The 19,828-nt window shown below is 61.0% G+C and overlaps 1 protein-coding gene and 1 non-coding gene across 9 annotated transcripts in view; one reads left to right on the top strand and one right to left on the bottom strand.

Moving 5' to 3' along the window:
• ADGRL1 (adhesion G protein-coupled receptor L1) overlaps positions 1–19,828 on the bottom strand; it is a 46,701-nt gene that overhangs the window by 9,798 nt on the left and 17,075 nt on the right. For 3 of the 8 annotated variants that reach the window (XM_045589298.1, XM_036459474.2, XM_036459477.2), the window contains exons 2-12: positions 19,138–19,296; positions 15,527–15,740; positions 11,191–11,300; positions 7,707–7,721; positions 3,439–4,239; positions 2,301–2,615; positions 1,468–1,571; positions 996–1,181; positions 686–724; positions 320–503; positions 45–167 (exon numbers count right to left, since the gene is read on the bottom strand). In XM_045589298.1, coding sequence (XP_045445254.1) covers positions 45–167; positions 320–503; positions 686–724; positions 996–1,181; positions 1,468–1,571; positions 2,301–2,615; positions 3,439–4,239; positions 7,707–7,721; positions 11,191–11,300; positions 15,527–15,740; positions 19,138–19,207 — 2,161 coding nt within the window. In that variant the 5' untranslated portion in view covers positions 19,208–19,296. Of the gene's footprint in view, positions 1–44; positions 168–319; positions 504–685; positions 725–995; positions 1,182–1,467; positions 1,572–2,300; positions 2,616–3,438; positions 4,240–5,314; positions 5,400–7,706; positions 7,725–11,190; positions 11,301–15,526; positions 15,741–19,137; positions 19,297–19,828 lie in introns of those variants that run through there. The other 5 variants (XM_036459479.2, XM_045589299.1, XM_036459483.2 and 2 more) reach the window with 4 other exon arrangements.
• On the top strand, positions 12,410–12,512 carry LOC118731467. The gene has a single exon (XR_004991880.1). It is a non-coding gene; the product is annotated as a U6 spliceosomal RNA (small nuclear RNA).

Raw genomic sequence — 19,828 nt, 5'->3', positions numbered from 1 at the left:
GATTTCAGGGAGCCACGCGGAAGGGGAAAAGAAGGGGCACTGACCATTGCGGCTGTTCTGCTTGATGGTGTTGGCGGACAGCTGGATGGAGTTCTCGCTTGGGTACTCCTGGGGGAACACCAGCTCCTGGACTTGGCCCTCTGTGTTCAGAACTGTGACCTCCAGGACTGTGGGACAGAGGATGGCAGGGCATACGGGATTGGAATCTGTGCCCAGTCCAGGGGCCCAAGGTCAAGGGCCAGGGTGGTCTCTGTAACAGCTGGGCCCCACAGTTCAAGATTTGCACTTGAACTTGCCCCGGCGAGACTATAGCACTCACCCACATTCTGTTTGGCAGCCAAAAAGCGGGCCGGCTCCCTGACATTGTCGGCCAGCAGGAAGGCACCCTCCTCCAGGACGTCCAGGAGCATGGTGGCTGTATGCACCTGCTCTGTGGCATTCATGTCCTTCCAGGACTCGAGAGCCTCTGGCCGCAGCAGGTTGTCCACCGTTTCCACCACAGCCTAAATGAGCAGGAGGGGTGGGGGGAAGAGGAAAGGTTGGGGGTGGTGCCATGAGTCCCCCCGCATCCTCCAGTTCCTCAGGATGGCCTCGTATCCCCGCCTTTCAATCTCCCCCCCACCCCCACCCCATTGCCTCCTCGGGCCTGCTCCACCTCCTCAGACAGAAGCCCTCTGGGCCTCACCTTAATGTAGTCCTTGCAGGTTCTCTCCCGCTTGTGCATCTAAGGAAAGGGATGGAGGCACTGTCAGGCCTGGCCTCCTGCCCTACTCATTCCAACACTCTCACCTGTGTCTGCCACCGACCTGGTGCTGGGCCATGAGTAAGAGTTGTTCCTAAGGGGTCCCCCAACCCACAGGGAGACCAGCAGGCCTGCACTCCGACCTTCCTCCCTCTGGCCATCGTGGGTGGCCGCCCAGCTCTTAGCTATTAGGCCACAACCTTCCTGAGCCTCCAGGACAGAGCCCACCACCGGCCCTGCCGCCAGGCCCCACCTTGTTGTAGTTCTTGCCAGCCGACTCGCGCTCAATGGGCCGCAGAGCCTGCAGCTGGGCATCCAGGATGTCCAGCAGCTGCTCCATCAGCTTCACGGAGGAAGACACGTCTCCCGCGTAAATGGAGCCCCGGGTGTGGCGGGCCAGCTCACTGGCAATGTTGGCTGCATTCTCCCCGCTCTTGATCTGCATGAGGCAGAAGTGGGGGACCCGGCCCTGTGAGGGGCCATCTCGCTTCCCCATGGTCCCTTTGCACATACCCGGCCTGCTCAGCCCTTCTCATCGCTCTCTGCTGCCCCTTGTCCCTGTTTGCCCTCTCCCCCACTCTGTACACTAGAGTGGACCCACATTTCTGCCTCCCAGACCTGCCACCCATTTGTCTCCCTGTGACCCACTGCTCCACTGCACCCTGCACCCAGCCACCCAGAGCCCAGTGTGCACAGGTGCCTAGAGGAGCAGCTGCTACTGGTACCTTCTGGGCCACCTGGTTGACCCAGGGGGAGGTGCAGTTGCTGAGGTCAGGGCCCCGGGGGTTCCAGAGCCCCAGGGCTGGTAGACACTGGAAGGAGGCAATTCCTGCAGGGACAGACAGACAGGACGGAGAAGGGAGCCACAAGGAAGGAGAAAAGGGGCCAAAGCAGGGGGAAAGGAGATGACAGAGAGGGCAAGTAGGTGAGGGGAACATGGGAGACCAGACATGAAGCAGGCCAGACAGTCAAGAGAGGCGTCATTCTGAGGTGACATAAGTCACCCCTGACTTCCCAAGCTCTCCTTCTGGGCTCCCCTTCCATCTTTGCCTACAGGAATAGAACCTTTTAGCAAAGCCCATTATGGAAGCCTCCTCTCCAGCAAGCCTCTTCTGACCCTTCTCTCAGATCCCTGGAGCACATGGTCATGGCCCACCCCTCTGGCACTTCCACTGCCACCTACCCTGCCATCAGCTGCTGCCAGGGCTGGTCCATCTTAGCCTGAGACTAGGACACACCCATGTCACCTCGGAGGGCTCCCTGCAGGGTCTACCTAGTGCTTTCCATGCAGCAGGTGCTCAGCACTGCAGGAGGGGACAGGGTTTGGGGTGGGGGAGGGTGCTGAGCTGCTCTATGCCCTGGGAGCTCTGTTGGAGTCTGGGGACACAGCTGCAGATACCAGGTATGGCCCCTGCCGTGTAAACCCATGCTATGGCAGGGGAGATGGACAGTAAGTACACCTGTGCTAAGCTATGTCCCCTGTCTCTTCCCTGCCCAGACCAGCAGAAGCCACCCACAAACCAGCCACCGTGGAAGTGACCGAGGCCTCTGCACTCACCTCGAGTCCCCTTGGGGCAGGGCCTCTCCACCAGCATGCCCTGCTGGGTGGCCGGCCACTGGACCCGCCGCACCTCCCGAGGTTCGCAGAAGAGCTCCGGAGACACGTGCAGGTTAGGGGCTGGGGGCCGCCGGGTGCTGGGGGCCGGGGCTGTGGCTGGAGGCAGGTCAGGTCCCAGCTGGTTGATGGCACCCACCGGGTGTGTGGTGAGGGGTGCCCGGCGGAGTGGGGTGGTGGCTGCAGGCGAGGCCGTGCTGGTGAGGGGTGTAGGCCGGACTGTGGTGGTCGTGCTGAGGGGCGGGGAAGTGGCTGGGCCTGGAATGGAGAGGAGACATGAGACAGAGTCACCCCCATGTTTGGGGCCTTGCCACAGCATGCCTGGGTACTTGGATCTTAGCATCTTTCTTGCCAATGAAGTAGAAAGGCGTCCTGGTCCCCACTGGGTCTGGAAGGGGATCTCCCCCCACATTCTCTCTGCCCACAGAGATCCCTCACTTCTGCAGGACCATGGAAAGCATCAATAGGTGTTAGGAATTCACTCCTGTGCACCCTGAGGTCTAAAGGAACAATGGAGAGGAGGCAGTGAACATGCCACCTCACTCTGGTCTGTAACCGGGCCAGGCCCCTTCCCTCGGTGGGAGGCCCTCAGTTTCCCATTACGAAAGGAAGCTGGGTTAGATTAGTCTCCCTGGACCCCTCAGAGATGGGGCTGCTCGGAGATGGCTCAGGGGCTGAGGCGGCAAACGAGACTCCGGAGAGGACCCACCCATCAACGCCAGCAGCTCAGCCTTGTTCTGTTCCACCTGATATTTGGGTTTCTGCTCAAGATTCCGGTTGATAAGGGTTCCGTGGCTAAAAGTGCACAGGCCTCAGGGGGAGGCAGTGCACTCGGAGGTTAGGTGCACAGTCCAAATGCTCAAAACATATAAACAAATCCCCAGCCTTAGTTTCCTCATCTGTAAACTGGGGGCAGTAACAATCCCTGTGGCCATCAGGGTTAGACGAATTAAGTGCTTAGAACATATGTGCTGCGGACTCTCTCCCACTCAAGGTCTCCCCCAGCCCACCTCCAGGTCCCTAAGAACGCCAAGTGTGCCCCCACCCTGGGCCTGGGGTGGGGGACAGGGGCCGTCCTCACCGGCACTGGGGTCTGGAGGCCCAAACTCCAGGCTGTAGCGCACCACGAAGTAGTTGTTCCAGACGTAGAGCTGGTTGTCACGGGGGTTGTAGTCCACGGAGGAGACGAACTGGTAGGGGTTGGGGAAGGCCAGGCTGACGGGCTCCTCGCGGTTGGCGTTGGTGTTGAAGGCGTAGTCCACGCGGTTGCCAGCGGCCTCGCTGTCGTCGTCCACGTAGACGGAGCGCAGCACGTAGAGGACGCCGCACACCATGAAGGCGTTGGACGCTGAGCGCTTGTCGTACCCCGTCTCCCAGGTGCCCTCGAAGCGCAGCGTGTAGGGGTTGAGCTGGCTCACCACCAGCCGCCCGTTGTTGCCCTCGGTGGCATAGATGACCCACAGCCCGTTCTCGTCCACGGCCAGGTCGATGTCCGTCTTGCCCCCCCAGCGGTAGGGCGAGGTGTCGTGGTAGTTGGCCGTGTTGATGACGGTCTCCCCGCTCTTGATGCGCGTGCGCAGGTCGTACTTGACGATGTTGCGCGTGCGCTCCTTGTTGTAGAAGACGGCGCCGTCGTAGACCACGAAGCCGGTGCCGTCCACGCGGTTGGGCAGGCGGTAGGTGGTGGTGTGGCGCGCCGCCACGTAGTCCTCCCACGAGGCGTACTCGGTCAGCGTGTCCGTGCGGTAGGGGATCCAGGGCATGACGTAGATGCGGTCTCCCGCCTGCAGCGGGTCCTTGCACCACGCACCAGACTGGTGCTCCGACTCGTGCGTGGAGGTGGGCTCCAGCACCTTCTGCAGGGTCCCTGGGCACACGAAGACTGGGCAGGGGAACAGGAGAGGAGGCGCGGGGCGGGGAGAGGGGGGGAGAGAGGGGAGAGAGAGGCAGTTGGTCACAAGGCCACGGGGAAGCCAGACTGTCCCCTCCTGCTGCTGCAGTCACGGTTGCTTGGTAGGGCTGGTGATGGGAAGGGGGTTTCCGGGCTGGGATCCCTGCCCGCCCAGCTGCCCCTCTCCCTGGAGATGTCAACCCTGGAGGCCATTAAGAGCAGGGTTAGTGGGAGAAGGTGTGGCACCCCTTTCCTGTTCTGGCTGCTAGAGACCCCACAGGCTGGGGGGAAGGGGTTTGGCAAGAGCCCTCCCAGACTTTCTCGTGTGCCTTGAGCAAGGCGGGAAGACCTCACTGCAGCTGCTGCCGGCAGCTTTGAAGTTCAGGGACTCAGGGCCCTGCCTCTGGCCAGTCTCCACCCCCCCATGGAAGAGCTGGAGCGGAGGGTCCCATCCTTCACCACCACATGGGACTGATCTTTTTTACTCCCCTTGCTTCCTCCTGCAAAAACTGCAAGGCAGTGATGTTTCTGCACCCACTGTGGTGTCAGGAGCATCTCTCCATCTAAGGCTCCTGATGCAGCCTGTGTGCGCGCACCCCCCCGCCCCCCGCCCCCATCAGGAAGGGCTTTGGAAAACTCCAGCCTCTCCCCGTGGTGCCCAGCCCTGCCCCAGCCGGCAGGGTCTCTCCTGGGGTTGGTTCAGCAGCAGACACTGACACTGGTGCACAGGGATGGGGTGGGACATGGGGAGGAGGGGACTCCCCAGAAGAGCTGGGGAGGGGAGGAAAGCTGTGCAGAGGGAAGAGAGACAAGGCGGGGCCCTCAGCAGAGGTCCTGGCTCCAAAGGAGGCACGCTGGAGACCACCTGGGAAGAAAGGTTAGTGCTGGCAGAGGAGAGAGGGGTGAGCAGAGAATTCACTCCAAGGCCCAGGCCCGACGGAGGGTCCCTCAGGGGGCACTCCCAGGTCCAGCTCAGAGTGGGCAAGGGAGGGAACCAAGTGCTAGGATAAAGACCCAGCCCGCCCCAGCCAGGCCCCCCACCGCCCTGCCCCGGACCCGGATTTACCTGCAACCATCCCCGGCTCGGGAGGAGGGACCAAGGCAGCGCTGATGTCAGAAAGGTGGGGGGCCCCGCCCCACCCCCCCATTCCCTGAAAAGGAGGAAAACCTCAACTGCATCTCGTTGGCCCCCACTGGCCTGCCCACCCCCCCATCGTGTCCCAGGGCTACCTACTCCTAGGCTCCCCTGCTGACCCAGTGGCGGGCTGGACTCCCCTCCTCCTCCCAGTGATGCAGTCAGAGGCCCCTCCACCCAGGATGGCTGGGGTCTCCCTCTCGGCTCCCTGCTAGCAGAACCCACAGACCGGCCAGGGTGAGGGCTTGCAGTGAATTCTCTGCTTCTGCTTGGCTGTCACCAAAGCAGATGGCCCCAAGGGAGACGGGAAGGGCTGGGACCTGGTCCTGGCTTGGGAGGCCGCCCAGGGGTCCCTCGGCACAGAAGCAGCCGGAGCACGCCCTGTTCTAGGAGGAGGGAGCCCAGGGCACGGAGGTGGGAGGGACCAGAAGGATCGGCTTGGGCCCCGGGGCCTCATCACCTCCCTCTCCTGGGGCCCTGAGGCGTCGGTCTGTCCCTCCACCGGTTTCCTCTGTGCCGAGGTCTCCCCTCTCCCCAAGCCGGGGGCCCTGCCAGCTGTGTGTGAGGGGCGGTGGGAGGTCTCAGACATGACCTGGTCAGAGGGTGTGGAGGAGGAAAATGTGGTTAGAGGTTACCCTGGGGAAGGGGAGAGAATGAGAAAGGGTCTGGGCCTTTGCCAGCAGGACCCCTCCCTAGCACCAAGCTCCCAACACCTCCTTTTCCCTCCCGCCTCTTGAACAGAAAAGATCCAGGGCTGCATATCCAAACCACCACCGGACCTGCAAGAAGAGTGTCTGGTGCTGGGTGGGAGAGGCTCCGGGAGAGAGACTCGGAGTGGCAGGGTGTCTGGGGGCAGACCACGGGCTGGCTGCCCAGGCCTCTGAGATGGGGGAGGGAGACAGCAGGGAGGGGAGCAGCTTGGAGGGACCCACTCCACCCCCTTGAATGGGATGCTCCACAGACCACCGTAATTTCAGCCAAAAGCTGTATGAAAGGGTGTCTCACCCAGCCCTTCCCCTGTTGCCAGCCTCAGAGCTGCCAACTTCCCAAAACATTCAGGGGATGAAAGCAACCATCTCCCAACTCCTGCCAGACAGCCCTCTCCACCACAGACTTCTGCTCCCCAGCTGAGGCTAAACCCCTGCAAGAAATTACGGTGCTCCCGGAAGTCCCTGGCCTGGCCTGGCCTGGCCTGGCCCCGCCCCCTCTCCCTGGTCCTCTAACCACAGCAGCCCAGAAGAAACCCTGACTGCAGCTTCGCAAGTGTTTCAGAACCAGAGAAAAATGCTCCCCCATCCCTCGATCCCCCCACCGCAAGGCCCGCCCCCACCCCTTGGCCCCCCATTTGACAGGCTGCCCTCCCAGGGCTGAGGACAGTTCACACCCCTTCCCAGGGGCGGGCCCCCAACTGGTGGAGGTTGGGGGACAGGGCTGGGGGAGACTTGTGCTCTGTGCCCCAAAACAGCTCTGGGCCTTGGAAACACCAAACCAGAAGGAACTTAAGCCACCAGGAGCCTGAAGGATAGGATGAATCTGCTCTCCAAAAGGAAAACAAAAGTGTCCCTGTCCCTCCATCCCGCCTCCCCCAACGGGACCCAAGTTACCAAAGGTGGGGCAGGAAGAAGAAAAGAGTTGGTTCACCCAGTGCCCCCCTACCCCACCCGCATCTGGAACCAGGAAAGGGAGTTCCCACCCACCCAGAATGCTTACAAACTTCTCCTGAAGGAGCAAAAGAAGTATGAGAGAAGGCCAGGTCCCCTAGCAAGGGCCAGGAACTAGGAAGGAGGGACAGGAAAAGACAGAGCGAGAGCGAGAGCGAGAGAGAGCGAGAGAGCGAGAGAGCGAGAGAGCGAGAGAGAGAGAGAGAGAGAGAGAGAGGGAGAGGGAGAGGGAGAGGGAGAGAGAAAGAGGGGAGTGGGGGGCGTGGCGAGAGGGGGGCGGGGGAGGGAGAGGGGGGAGAGAGAGGTGGGAGAGGGGGGACGGGGAGAAAGAGGGAGGGAGAGGGAGAGAGATACAGAGACAGAGAGAGAGAGAGAAGAGAGGAGGAAGGTCCTGTGAGAGAGAGAGAGAAGAGAGAGAGAGCGAGATAAGAGGAAGGTCCTGTCCATGTACTCAGAGGAGCTTCCTCGGTGTCTGGAGGGGAGTCACCCGTGGCTGGACCAGGGCTCGCCCCACTGGGAGGACACCTGGGGTGGGAGCTACCAGCTGGACCCAGTGGGGTGGGAGAAGAAGGGCCGAGAGGGAGGGCGGTCACACAAGGACGGCACAGGTATAATAAAACAAAGTGTGAGTTAGGGGTTAGCATTGGTAACAGTGCGTTTACCTTTCTGCTCCACTTCTACTTTAAGCATCGGAAGAGAGAGAGAAAACAAATTGAAAAAAAAAATGTGCAAGAAAAAAGAGAAAAAAAAGAGATTAAATTGCTTTTGTTTCTTTTTTGGCAACATGTCCCCTTTTCCTTTCTTTCCTTACTCCTGGTTCCCCAACCCCAAATGTTGCATCAGCTCAGCCCCCACCCCCCAGGTCCCTTCCTCTGGGGTAGGGCTGGGGCAAGAGGCCGTGAGGGGGACAGTCACAGGGAGGGGAAACACGCAGGACAGAGACCAAGAGAGACACGGGGGGAGGGGGCGACAGGCAGGCAGGAGGACCATGCCTTCAGGTGTGAGCGGCACCCTCATGGGAGGGGGAGTCCCAGCTGGGAGGCGGGCTCTGGTTAGGGGGGCATCGGGGAGGGAGTGGGGGGACACCTGGTCCCCTCTCGCCCTGTCAGCTGCCCTCCTGCCAGAACCAGGGGCCCAGGGAAGGAAGCGCAGTTCCTCCCGGGGCCTGGGTGCCCAGATCCGAGGGAACAGGCTGAACTCCCTCCAGTCTGTGCTGGCCCCACCTGGGAGCAGCTGGGTCCCCCAACCCTCACCACCCAGAAAGAGCCAACACAGAGAGAGGGTGACAGAGCTGGACACAGAGTGACGGAGAGGCAGACAAGCAGAGCCCCTTGGGCCTCAGAGAGTTGGGGTGGGGAGACAGGTAGAGGGAAGGGGCTGGGGTGGGGAGACATCACACAGGGCAGGACAGCAGGTGGCACAGACACACTCCCCCGAGACTCTGTTTCTCTGCCCAGCAACCCCCCTGGGGGCCCCAGAGCCCGGAGCTCCACGCCACCCGCTGCCTGTGGGCCGGCGGTACCTGGGGGAGGAAGGGGAAGGGTTAGACTGTGCGCAGCTGCAAGGCAAATCCAGCGTTAGTCGGGCCTGCCCAATGTGTGTGGCGGGGACCCCACACACCCACTGCCCCACGCAGCCCCCACACTCCCCCCGCCCTGCCAGCACCAGCATGGGGTCACTCAGCCTCGGAAGCCTCAGGCTCTGCCTGGCCCCTCAGGAACCTGCCAGGGCCTGGCTCTCTGAGGCAGAAGCAGGGAGCTCCACGGGGGAGGCTGGCTGCATCCCCAGCGCCTCATCCGGGCTGGAACTCAGGAGGTGCTCAGCAACGTTCGGGGGACGAGTGTCCGGCCTCCCTGTTCGTGGCCTGGCTTCCATCCTCCTGTTAGCCCAGCCCCTTCCCCTGGGACCAGGAGCTAACACGTCTGCATGTCTAGGACACACATGCCCCCCCCCACGCACAACCAACTGTGTGCGTGTATGCGTGTGCATGTGCCTGTGTGTGCGCGATCTCCCCGGGTTCAGGCTAGCTCTCTCCATCAGACCAGGGGCCGCCCAGTCCCTGGCTGACTGCCTACCTCCTGGCCTCTGTGGGCCATGCTCCTGCCCACCTGGGGGCGGCTCCAGGAGGCCTCCCCATCCCTTTCCTCCTAAGGCCCGCTATCCTTCCCTCCTGCTGCTTCAACTGTGTGGCATCCACTCTGGACTCCACCTGGACAGGGATTTTCCCACGCTTTATCCCATCCGCCTCAGAGGAACTATCTGGGTTTACCATCAGTTGTTGGTGGTGTTTTGATTATCAACAGCAATGACAGCGGAAACAATGACTACCACTTGGTGCCAGGGACCGTGCTAGGCACTTCCTGGGCAGTCTTCAGAGAACCCAGTCTACAGAGGGGGAAACTGAGGCTCAGGCCCCACGCTGGCAAAGATGGGTACCACTTCCTTCACTCTGTGACTCAAGGGACATGGGCTCGCTTCCCGGCAGTGTCCCAGGGAAGGTGTCTGGTCCCTTCCCCATCCCAGATGAGTCTACAGGGTCTCTCCTCCTCAGCACCCACCTTAACCTCCTCCTCCTCCTCACTCTTCCTCTGCCTCCCTCTCCTTCCCCAACCCCCAGCTGGAAAGGGACTCGGGCGGCTGCTGAGCACATCCTGAGCCAGGCGTGGGTCTGGGCAAGGCGGGGTGGGGCGGGGTGAGGATTCGCCTCTGCCCCTGGGCCGGCTGCTTCACACACACGAGCTCCTGGACTCTCACCTCCCCTTTCGGCGGCCCAGGGAGTGAGGTCACCTGCTCAAGTTTCAGAGCCAGAAAAAGTCAAGAGCCTGGCCGAGCTTCGCACCAGCCTTCCTTCCTGTGTGCTAAGCTCCCCGCCTCCGGCCCTCCTGCCCTGCTCCCAGCCCGGGGTGGGCAGAGTCCCCAGTGCTGTGGGAAGGCTCCGAGGATCAGGCGGGCATCCCCCTCGGGCGGTGGCGGAGGCCTGGTCGCTGAAAGGAAAGGATGAGGAGTAAAAGCAGAAAGTGATGGAAACACAGCGATCCCGTTTGCCAGTGTAGAGCATCACCTGCGAGGAGAAACCAGAGGTTCGGGGAGAAGGCTGAGTGGGAGGGGAGAAGGCTGGAGTGGGAGGGGAGAGGAGGGGGAGACATAGGGCCCCTGTTCCCCACCTCTGCCCCCCACACGCCCCTGCCCCCCACACGCACACACTCTGGTGGCCCTGCTCCGCCCCCCTCTGCCTGGAGCCTACCTCCCGGCTCTGAAGCTGGGGTTGGGGAAGGAGAGGGAGGTGGAGGGAGAGGGAGGAGGAGGATGATGATAAGGGGGTGCTGAGGAGGAGAGACCCTGTCTTTGTCAGCTCCCCTTCACCAGGCCTCTGGCCCCCGAGGTCCACCGAGAGCCTCCCTCCATCCACCATGGCGGCACTTCCCTGGCAAACAGGAAGTGCTGTTATGGTGACGGGCACACTGAGCAGGAGGTGGGACTCTGTGAAGACAAGACGCCCCCAGCCCTTCACACGCATCCCCCAGGAGGCCTCAGCGGTGATCTGCCTCTCTGCGGACATCAAGTCCAGCTTCCAGGACTGGGCAAGGGCTGGAAGGGCTGGTGAGGGGTGAAGAGGACAAGAGGAAGGAGAGGGAGTTCAGAGAGAAGTGTGAGTGAGAGGGAAGGACAGGTGTGTGTGTGGCTGGAGGGGGATGGGGGGGCGGTGCCATGAAGGGAAGAGATGAGAGAAGAAGAGGCAGAGGGATTCCAGGGCAGGGGGGCTGAGGGAGAGATGTAAGTGTGCCAGCAGAGTGGGGTGTGGCCTGGGAATGTGCACACAGAGAAGCAGGCGAGGGGGCCAGAGGGCCAAGGGCTGGGGAAGGTGCCCGTGGTAAGGACAGAGTCTTTGGTGGTGGCTGAGGAAGGGGGGGTGTAGAGGGAGATAGGGTTTGGACAGGGTGACTAGAAAAAGGGAATGTGGGGGGAGGGAACAGGCCCAACTGTCCCCCACGCACTTGGCCCCAACTTGGCCCCCGTGCATGTATGGGCATGCTTGTGCGTGTGCATGTGCACGTGCATTGCATGTGGGTCCGGGTCAAGGTGTCTCCTCCTCGCTCACTGTGGGCAGGGAAGGGCCCGGGTTCGATGAGGAACAAGAGGACTCACTGTAGGGGACACAGTCGTACTGCACCTCCAGGTACTTGTAGGTCCCAGGACAGGGGTCAGGAAAGGCGTCGGAGCCGGCAACCACCACACACTGGGTGCGGTTATTACACCTGTGGAGGAGAGACGGAGATGGGAGACAGGCCTGCGCTGGCCCGGGTGAGGGGAGGAACGGGTACCCCCAAATTTGGAAGGAACCATGGAGACTCAAGCCGGGCCTTTCGTGGATATTGTCTTCTGGTTCCTGCCCTGTCTCTCCCACTCTCCGCCCAGCTGGCATGAAGCTCAGGGCTGGGTCAGAGCGGGGCCCTGGGCACTGCCTGCCCAGCCCTTCATGGCTGCCGCCCAGCACTGGCGCTGGCACATCCTTGGCATTTTCCCTCAATTGACTGTAAAGCCCCGCCTTTGTTCATGGAAGTGTTCCATGATTCTCTCTCATCATTGATGCTTCTCTCTTCCTCTCACCTTCCTCTCTGAAATAAAAATATATTTTAACAACAATAATAATAAAAGCTGTTTCTCCTCTGCTGTCTGTCCCCACAGTCAGGGTCTCTGTTTCCTGGAGCAGCCCAGGTCTCAGCCAGCGGGAGGTGGACCCGATGGTGGGTATGCAGGAAGCAGTTCTGGGGGAGTCCCTGACAGATACAGGGCAGGGGGCGCCTGTGTCTTCTCTCTTCGGTCCTGCCCTTAACTAATGAGGTTCTGCTCATACCCACCCCCCTCAAAACCCTCCTTTAAAAACAGGACACTGGGTCCGGGCTCTCAGCGGTACTGGGCCTTGCGTGGCAAAGGGTGAGGGTGGGGGGTAAAAAAAGGAAAAAACACACAAAAAACAAAAGCCAGAACATGGGCCTGGCCAGCACGCTCAGTGGTTGAGCATCGACCTATGAACTAGGGGGTCACGGTTCTGTTCCAGGTCAAGGCTTGGTCCCTAGTGTGGGGCGTGCAGGAGGCAGCCAATCAATCATTCTCTCTCACCACTGAAGTTTCTGTCTCTGTCTCTCTCTCCCCCTCTCCCTTCCTCCCTGAAATCAATAAAAATATATTTTAAAAAGTCAGAACACTGGTGCCCTGACGGAGAGGTCCTGGGTTCTATTCCGATTGAGGGCACACGCCTGGGGTGCAGTTCTCACGGATGATGTTTCTATCTTCCTCCCTCCCTCTCCCTTCCCCTCCGAAATCAATAAAAATACTCTAAAAACAAAACAAAAACAGAACTCTGGTGCTCGCTTTGGCAGCACAGATACTAAAATTGGAACGATTCAGAGATTAGCGTGGCCCTGTGCAAGGCTGACATGCAAATTCATGAAGTGTTCCATATTTTTATTTTTTTATTTTTAAAAAATATATTTTATTGATTTTTTACAGAGAGGAAGAGAGAGGGAGAGAGAGTTAGAAACATCGATGAGAGAATCATCAGCTGCCTCTTGCACACCTCCCACTGGGGATGTGCCCGCAACCAAGGTACATGCCTTGACCGGAATCGATTCTGGGACCTTTCAGTCCGCAGGCCGACGCTCTATCCACTGAGCCAAACCGGTTTCGGCGCGTTCCATATTTTTAGACAACAGTGTAGTGAAGGCCTGGGGGGAGGGGTTCGGAGCAGAGGATCAATGGAAAAAAGGGGGTCATCTGAAACACTTTCAACAATAAATAAAAACAGCACAGTGGCCTCAGAAGGTTAAGGAGAGTTGCCTATGGCCCAGAAACTCCATCCCTCGTTATATTCCCAAAGAACCGAAAGCAAGTGCCTAAACCACCACCTGTTGGTGAACATTCACGGCTGGTCACTCGCACAAGTGCCAAAGGGTGAGAGCAACCCAAATATCACACCCGAAGGGACGAACAACGTGGCCCATCCTCACAAAGCCGTCCTCACAAAGCCGTCCTCAGAAAGGCCACCAGGTGGACGAACTTCGGAAGCATGCCACAGGAGGCGCCGGGCACAAAGGCCACGTCTCACGACTCCACTTGCACAAAACGTGCGGAACTGGCAAGTCCAGTGACAGGAGACCAGCTGCCAGGAGGGGGGGCACCGAGAGTGGCTGCTCCAGGGCACAGGGTGTCCTCCCGGGGGAGCTGGCAGGGATGGTGGTTGCACAACTTGTAAACACACTAAACACTCCACTTCAATCGTGACTTTGTTACGTGACTCTCACTGCCAGACAGAGAAGAGGGAAAGCCTTCCAGGGGAGGGGGGTGTGATGGGTGCGGAAGGCACCACACAGGGAAGCGGCTGCTGCCGTCTCCTCAGCTCCTCACTGAGGAGTATTTTTTCTGGGGTGTCTCCGTCAGGGCGGGGAGCTGTACCCTCACTGACAGAAAGCACCTCCAGGTCTGGCTCAGTGGACAGAGCTTCAGCCTGCGGGCTGAAGGGTCCCAGGCTCGGTTTCGGTCAAGGGCATGCACCTAGGTTGCAGGATCCTCCCCAGCCTGAGCCCAGGTCGGGACGTGTGTAGGAGGCAACCAGTGGATGTTTCTCTCACGTCGATATTTCTGTCTTTGCCTCTCTCTCCCACTCTCTCTAACAATCAATGGAAAAATATCCTCGGGAGAGGATTAAAATAAAATGAAAGATTTAAAAAAGCATCTCTAGGTTTTTTTTTGTTTTGTTTTTTTTTTTTGTATATTTTATTGATTTTTTTTCAGAGAGGAAGGGAGAGAGATAGGAAGCCAGAAACATCGATGAGAGAGTAACATCGATCAGCTGCCTCTTGCACACCCCCTACTGGGGATGTGCCCACAACTCAGGTACATGCCCTTGGCCAGAATTGAACCTGGGACCCTGGAGTCCGCAGGCTGATGCTCTATCCATTGAGCCAAATTGGTTTCAGCACATCTCTAGGTTCTAAGACAGTGGCCAGCCTGCTCAGCGTTCCCCCCTCTGGACCTGACAATCCGTCCGAACCGGGCCAGTCGAGTGCTGGGTGCTGGGAGACACCACTGACCCAGTGCCGGTGATGAATGAACCCTGAGGGAGAACCTGGAGAGGCAGGAGGGAGGAAAAGGGATTCCAAAGAGAAGGGGGCACTGCCCAAGCAAGGCCTGGGAGGGGAGAGGGGGCAAGATTACTGGAGGGGGGTGGATGCTGGAGTCAGAAAAGGTGGGAGGCCACCTGCCCACACCTGTCCTGTGCCCCAAACTCAGGGCCCCTGATTTTATTTTACTCTGGAACTCCAAGGAGCTGCTGGCCCTAGCCCCCCTTCCCTTTTCCCGTTCTACGCCCGGGCTCCGGAGGAGTGAACCCTGCATTCTCACCGGTATTTGGCAAAAATGCAGTGAGTGCCTGCTGCTGCAGACACAGCAGTGACAGCTTCCGGTCCCCGTGGGGGGAATACATAAACCACATAAAGAGGCAAACTATCTGATGGAACTGTGGGTGGAAGTCAGGAAGCAGAGAAGGGGCGAGGAAGTGGGGGGCTGTGGTTTCAGAGGGTGGTCGGGCAGCCCTGGAGGAGGACAGGTGGAAATTCCCTGAGTGACTGGGAGGAGGGAGGAGGGAGGAGGCGCCCAGCGGCTGCTGGGGAACAGCCAATGAAAAGGCCCACGGGAGGCCCTCGGGCGAAGATGCCTGATGTGTGTGAGGAGCAGGTGGGTGAGGGGGGGAGCTGGAGGAGGTGAGGGCGGGAGAGGAAAGGGCAGAGCGTGCAGGGCCCTGCAGGCGGAGGGAAGGCTTGGGCTTTTGAGAGCTGAGAGCCAGGTAGGATGATGAGAACAGGGATGTTTCCAGATTCAGGTGCTCACATGCGCCCTCTGGCGGCTGTGGAGGGAACAGGCTGCACAGGCAGGAGGGAGCAGGTAAGGGGCGGGGCACAGACTTGGGGGAAGCAGTGGTCCAATCAGTGTAATTTGAAGGGAGCCCTGAGCAGCTCGAGGCGCACTGGCTGTGGGTGTGAGAGAGGTTTCTGCAACTTTGAACACTCAGTGCTCCTCCTGGCACACCCCCTCACTTACAGGCGTGCACACACACTCACATTCTCTCTCTCTCTCACACACTTGTCATCTGTATTCAGATGTCACCTCCTCAGGGAAGCCTGGCCAGACTCTGGGTCCTGCCTCAGCTCCCAGGACACCTTCACCCTGACCTGCCATTGCGTTTACACTGCAAGCCCTCACCGCCTCCTGGTAAGATTGGCATGAGCTTCTGGAGGCATCGGGCTGGTGAGTGCATGTGTGTGGGACTGGCGGGGAGGTAAGCTGAGGGGGACGGGCACCTGGAAGGTGTGTGAAAATCACAGAAGGAAGACGGAGGGTGAACAGGGTGCTGGGAGGTCCAGGGGGTGCAGGGAGGGCAGGTACCGGATTCAGGGACTGCCCGAGAGCCCCGGGGGCCCCTCACCTCTGCGACATGATCTTGAAGGCGTCGGGCAGGTAGCACTGCACATTCTCCATCTGGAAAGGGTCAGCGTCGCAGATCTTGTCGTCCGTGCGCCCGTAATTGGCGTTTTCCACCATGATGACGTCACTGCCCGGGCACCGCAGCTCGATGGGGTAGCCTTCGCATGCCAGCTCCCGGCGCATCAGCCCGAACGGGAGTCCAGCCCGGCTCAGGCCTGCAGGGAGGGGGGGAGAGGGCGCGTCACGCTCAGGGTGCAGGGAAGGGGGTGAAGATCCTGCAGAGGAGGCGCCAGCTCCAGCTCAGCGGTGCCTGGGACACAGGCAGAGCTTTATGTGTCTGTAAAACGGGCTCAAAAATAATTTGGCCTTTGCCTCAGGGCCTGGGAGGACCCTCCACGCCTTTGGGATGTTCAGCTTGGTAAGGGTGTCTGCTTACCTGGGGGCCTTGGGCCATGCCAGATAGTCTGTGCTAACTGATAAGAGGTCGAATTGTGCCCCCTCCCCCAAATTCCTATGCTGACGTCCTAACCCATTGGACCTCAGAATGTAACCGAATTTGGAGACAGGGTCATTACAGAGATAATCAAGCTAAAAGGAGGCAATTAAGATGGGCACTAATCTATTAATACATATGTAAAAGCCGACCATGCAGTGTCCCCTGGGGAATTTGATTGCTCGCTATGAAGAACACTGACCACCAGGGGGCGGCGCCAGAGCGAAGGAAGGCCCTGGTCAGCCCTGGTGGCAAGGCCAGGCCTAGGGCCCCTACCTGTGCACGAATTCCGTCCGATATAATAGAGGGAATTTGGACACAGGCACACCAGAGGGAAGACCATGTGGGGACAGAGGGAGGAGATGGCCACCTACAAGCCAAGGGCAGGGGCCTGGAGCAAATCCTTCCCTTGCAGCCCTGAGGAACTAACCCTGCCAACGCCCTGATTTCGGACTTCCAGCTCCTGGTACTGTGAGGAATTACATTTCCGTTGCTTACGTGCCACCCCCGTCTGTGGTGCTCTGTTACGGCAGCGCTAACCACCTCTCCGCTAACCATGTGGTTTTGGGTGGGAGCTTTGGGTCAGGAAGTATCCGTTGGCCTGTGGAGGGATTGGAGGTCAAGGCCAGCGAGGTGGGCGGTCAGAGCCCCAGGAAAGACGGTGAGCACCAAGGCGCAGGGGGACTTCCAGGTGGCAGTGCACATGCGAGCTGCCGCCCAGCACTGCCGGGAGAGCTGACACTGCCCCCGGCTCCGGGAGGGGGCGTGAGACGTGCCCGGACGCCGCTGCCCCGGCACCTCCTCCGGGATGAGCTTACTCTGCCCCAATCCGCCGTACCAACTGACTGCCAGGGTAACTAACGGCACTGCGAGCTCTCCTGGCAACCCGGCAAACCGCAGCCGTCCCCAAGCTTCCGGACCTCACCGCCCACCGCCGGCCGGCGGCCGCTGGTGTGAGGGGCCCCTGATTGCAGTTAGTGTAAGGGGACCAGACGTCCCGCTTTTGGTGGGACAGTCCCGACTTCTAACAATCTGTCCCGCGGCGTTTTAAAAAAAGTCCCGATTTTTCAAAAAAAAATTAAAAAAAATCCTTAAGTCAGTGTCCTCAGGGAGGGTGACCTTGGGTGATGCCCTGAATCCCCCCACCCCCCCCACAAGGAGGAGAGGCCTGGGGGTGGGGCATGAACCCATGTTCTGGAAGCAGCCATAGCGTCTGCCTCCGTCACTTCCCAGGTCTCGTCATGGTGCAGCCCAGGGACCGGCAGCGCCAGAGTCACAGGGCAGCTGGTTTAGAACGCCAGCTGTGGCCACCCTCCTCCCCCCAGCCCAGGCCGGCCGAGCCAGGATCTGGGGGGTTCAGCCAGGAGCCTTCGGAGCTATGCACCCACCAACAATTCTGACCACACGCCTCTGGACAGCCGCCCCTGGAGCCTCCCCGGGCCTCAGTGCCCCAATCTGTGAAATGGGCACCATGGCCCAGGGCTGTGCTGAGGACTCTGTGCCAGGAGTGTTGGTGAAGGAAGGGCCCAGCCTGGTGCTGTCACCGGCGAAGGGTCCCCTCTTTATCACCTGGGGACACCCCTCCTCCCGTCGTGTGAAAACGGAAGGTCAGGCCCAGCGTCGTCCCACGTCCGTCCCCACCTCGTGCCGTGTGGGGCCTGGGAGCTTGGGCTGATGGGGTGGCCCCGTCCGGTCACTGACCCCCCCCGTGCCCGCGCCCTCCCTCCGGAGCTGACCGCCCCGCTCACAGTGGCACACAGTGAGGCCACAGGGCACCGCCCGTCTCTGCAGGCCCACGCCTGCCGAGGCCGCCACCTCCCCGGACCCCGGTGCCAGCCCGCCTGCTGGTGCCAGGGGGACGGGGGTGCGCAGAGGCTGCAGTGTGGGGACAACCGTCATCGGCAGGTGAAGAGAAGGTACCAGAGCCAAGCCGGCCTCTTTCCTCAGGCCGGGTCCCGCCACTCTGGGGGCCGTGGAGGACGGCAGCCAGGCCCGGGGCGTCCGGGGGCTGCTCCACTCGGGGCGTCCTGCGTGTGTGGCTCTAGCGCCATCTGCTCCCTCGGCTAATTTTAGCCCCGTCTTGGGCCCGGGAGGCAGGCCGGGGCGGAGGGCTGGCTCAGAGGGGTCCAGGGGGCAGAAGCAGCCCCTCCTGGACCAGCGGGGACCACGGGGCAGGACCCAGATGGGCAGAGCACCCGGCACTGGGGGAGCCACGCCAAGGCCCTGGCATGGCTCCCCGAAGGCGGGGCCGCAGGAAGGGGCACTGGGAAGCGGTGCCCCCTGCCCGGCCCTCCGGACGGGCTGGGAGGGGCGGGCGGGGGCCGGCCCAGGCCAGGGCAGGGACAAGGCCAGCAGGCGCCTGCTCCCGCCTCCCTCCTCGCTCTCCCTTGCCCGCCACGGGGACCAGCACTGAGCGACTGGCGAGGTGGGCGGGCAGCTGGGGCACTGACTGAGCCCGCACAGGGCTGGGCTGAGCAATTAGTTTTTAAATAAACGGCAATGGGCATGCTTTAATTCAGTCTCTCCCTGCAAGGGCCGGGAGGATGTGATCACAGGAGCCACAAACACACACACACACACAGGTGCCACACACACACACACACAGACACACACACATACAGACAGACACACACAGGTGCCACACACATACACAACACACACACACACATACACACACAGGTGCCACACACATACACACACACACACAGACAGACAGACACACACAAGTGCCACACACATACACACACACACACACAGGTGCCACACACATACACACACACACACACACACAGACAGACAGACACACACAAGTGCCACACACATACACAACACACACACACAGGTGCCACACACACACACACACACACACACAGACACACACACAGACACACACACAGGTGCCACACACATACACACACACACACACAGACACACACAGGTGCCACACACACACACACACACACACACACACACACACGGGCCTCCAGTCACCAGGAAGGCTGCACCGGTGCAGTGCCACCGGCTGCACTCCAGGCCCCGGGACCCTCCGTGCCCTGGCCTGGTTCCCCTGAGCTGTGTGTGTGTGAGTGTTCGCCGTTGCGCCCGGCGCACACACCTACCTTGGGTGGCGGAGGTGACCAGCACGGCGGTGACGCAGAGGCTCCACAGGGCGGCGGCCAGGCGGGCCATGGCGGCGGCCGGCGTGTCGGGCGCTCAGTGGCCGGTGCGGGGGTCCTCGCCCCGCATCACCAGGGGGCCCCGCAGCCGGGCCCACCAGCCTGGGGAGGACAGGGGGAGTGAGGGGGCCATCCTCAGCCAGCCCGAGGGCGGCCGTCCACGCCCGCACCTCCACCAGAGGCCGCCCGCCCCGGCCCCCGGACAGGACGGCCCCTCCGGGGACAGCCTCAGACCTGTCCTGGGAAAGGGCCTTTGGAGGCCTCCTCCGCACCCTGGAGTCCGGGAGAGCGTCCAGGGCGGGGGACCCGGCCCCCGCCCTCAGGATCATGGGCAGGAACCCAGCCCCGCCCAGCCCCCGCTTCCTGTCCCTCAGTGGTGGCTGGCTGGGGCCACAGACTGGGGCCAGGGACAGTGTTTGCAGGGGACTGCGGGGTAGGTTGCAGACAGGCAGGTGGGGAGGGCGGAGTGCTGCCCCCTAGGGGCCAGGGAGGGTGAGAAGGGGTGAGGGTCCCGTGCCCTGCCCCGTAGCCGGCCCCACCCCAGTCCCCACCCCAGAGCTGGGTTCGCACCCTTCACTCCCTCACAGTCACTCCTGCCTCGGTTTCCCGCGGGTGCTGGCCGGGCTGCCTGCCC

The sequence above is a fragment of the Pipistrellus kuhlii genome, unplaced genomic scaffold, assembly GCF_014108245.1.
Source record: "Pipistrellus kuhlii isolate mPipKuh1 unplaced genomic scaffold, mPipKuh1.p scaffold_m20_p_30, whole genome shotgun sequence".
NCBI classification, from domain to species: Eukaryota; Metazoa; Chordata; class Mammalia; order Chiroptera; family Vespertilionidae; genus Pipistrellus; species Pipistrellus kuhlii.
The sequence above is the reverse complement of the archived record's forward strand: the minus strand, read 5'-3'. Positions and strand labels throughout refer to the sequence as shown.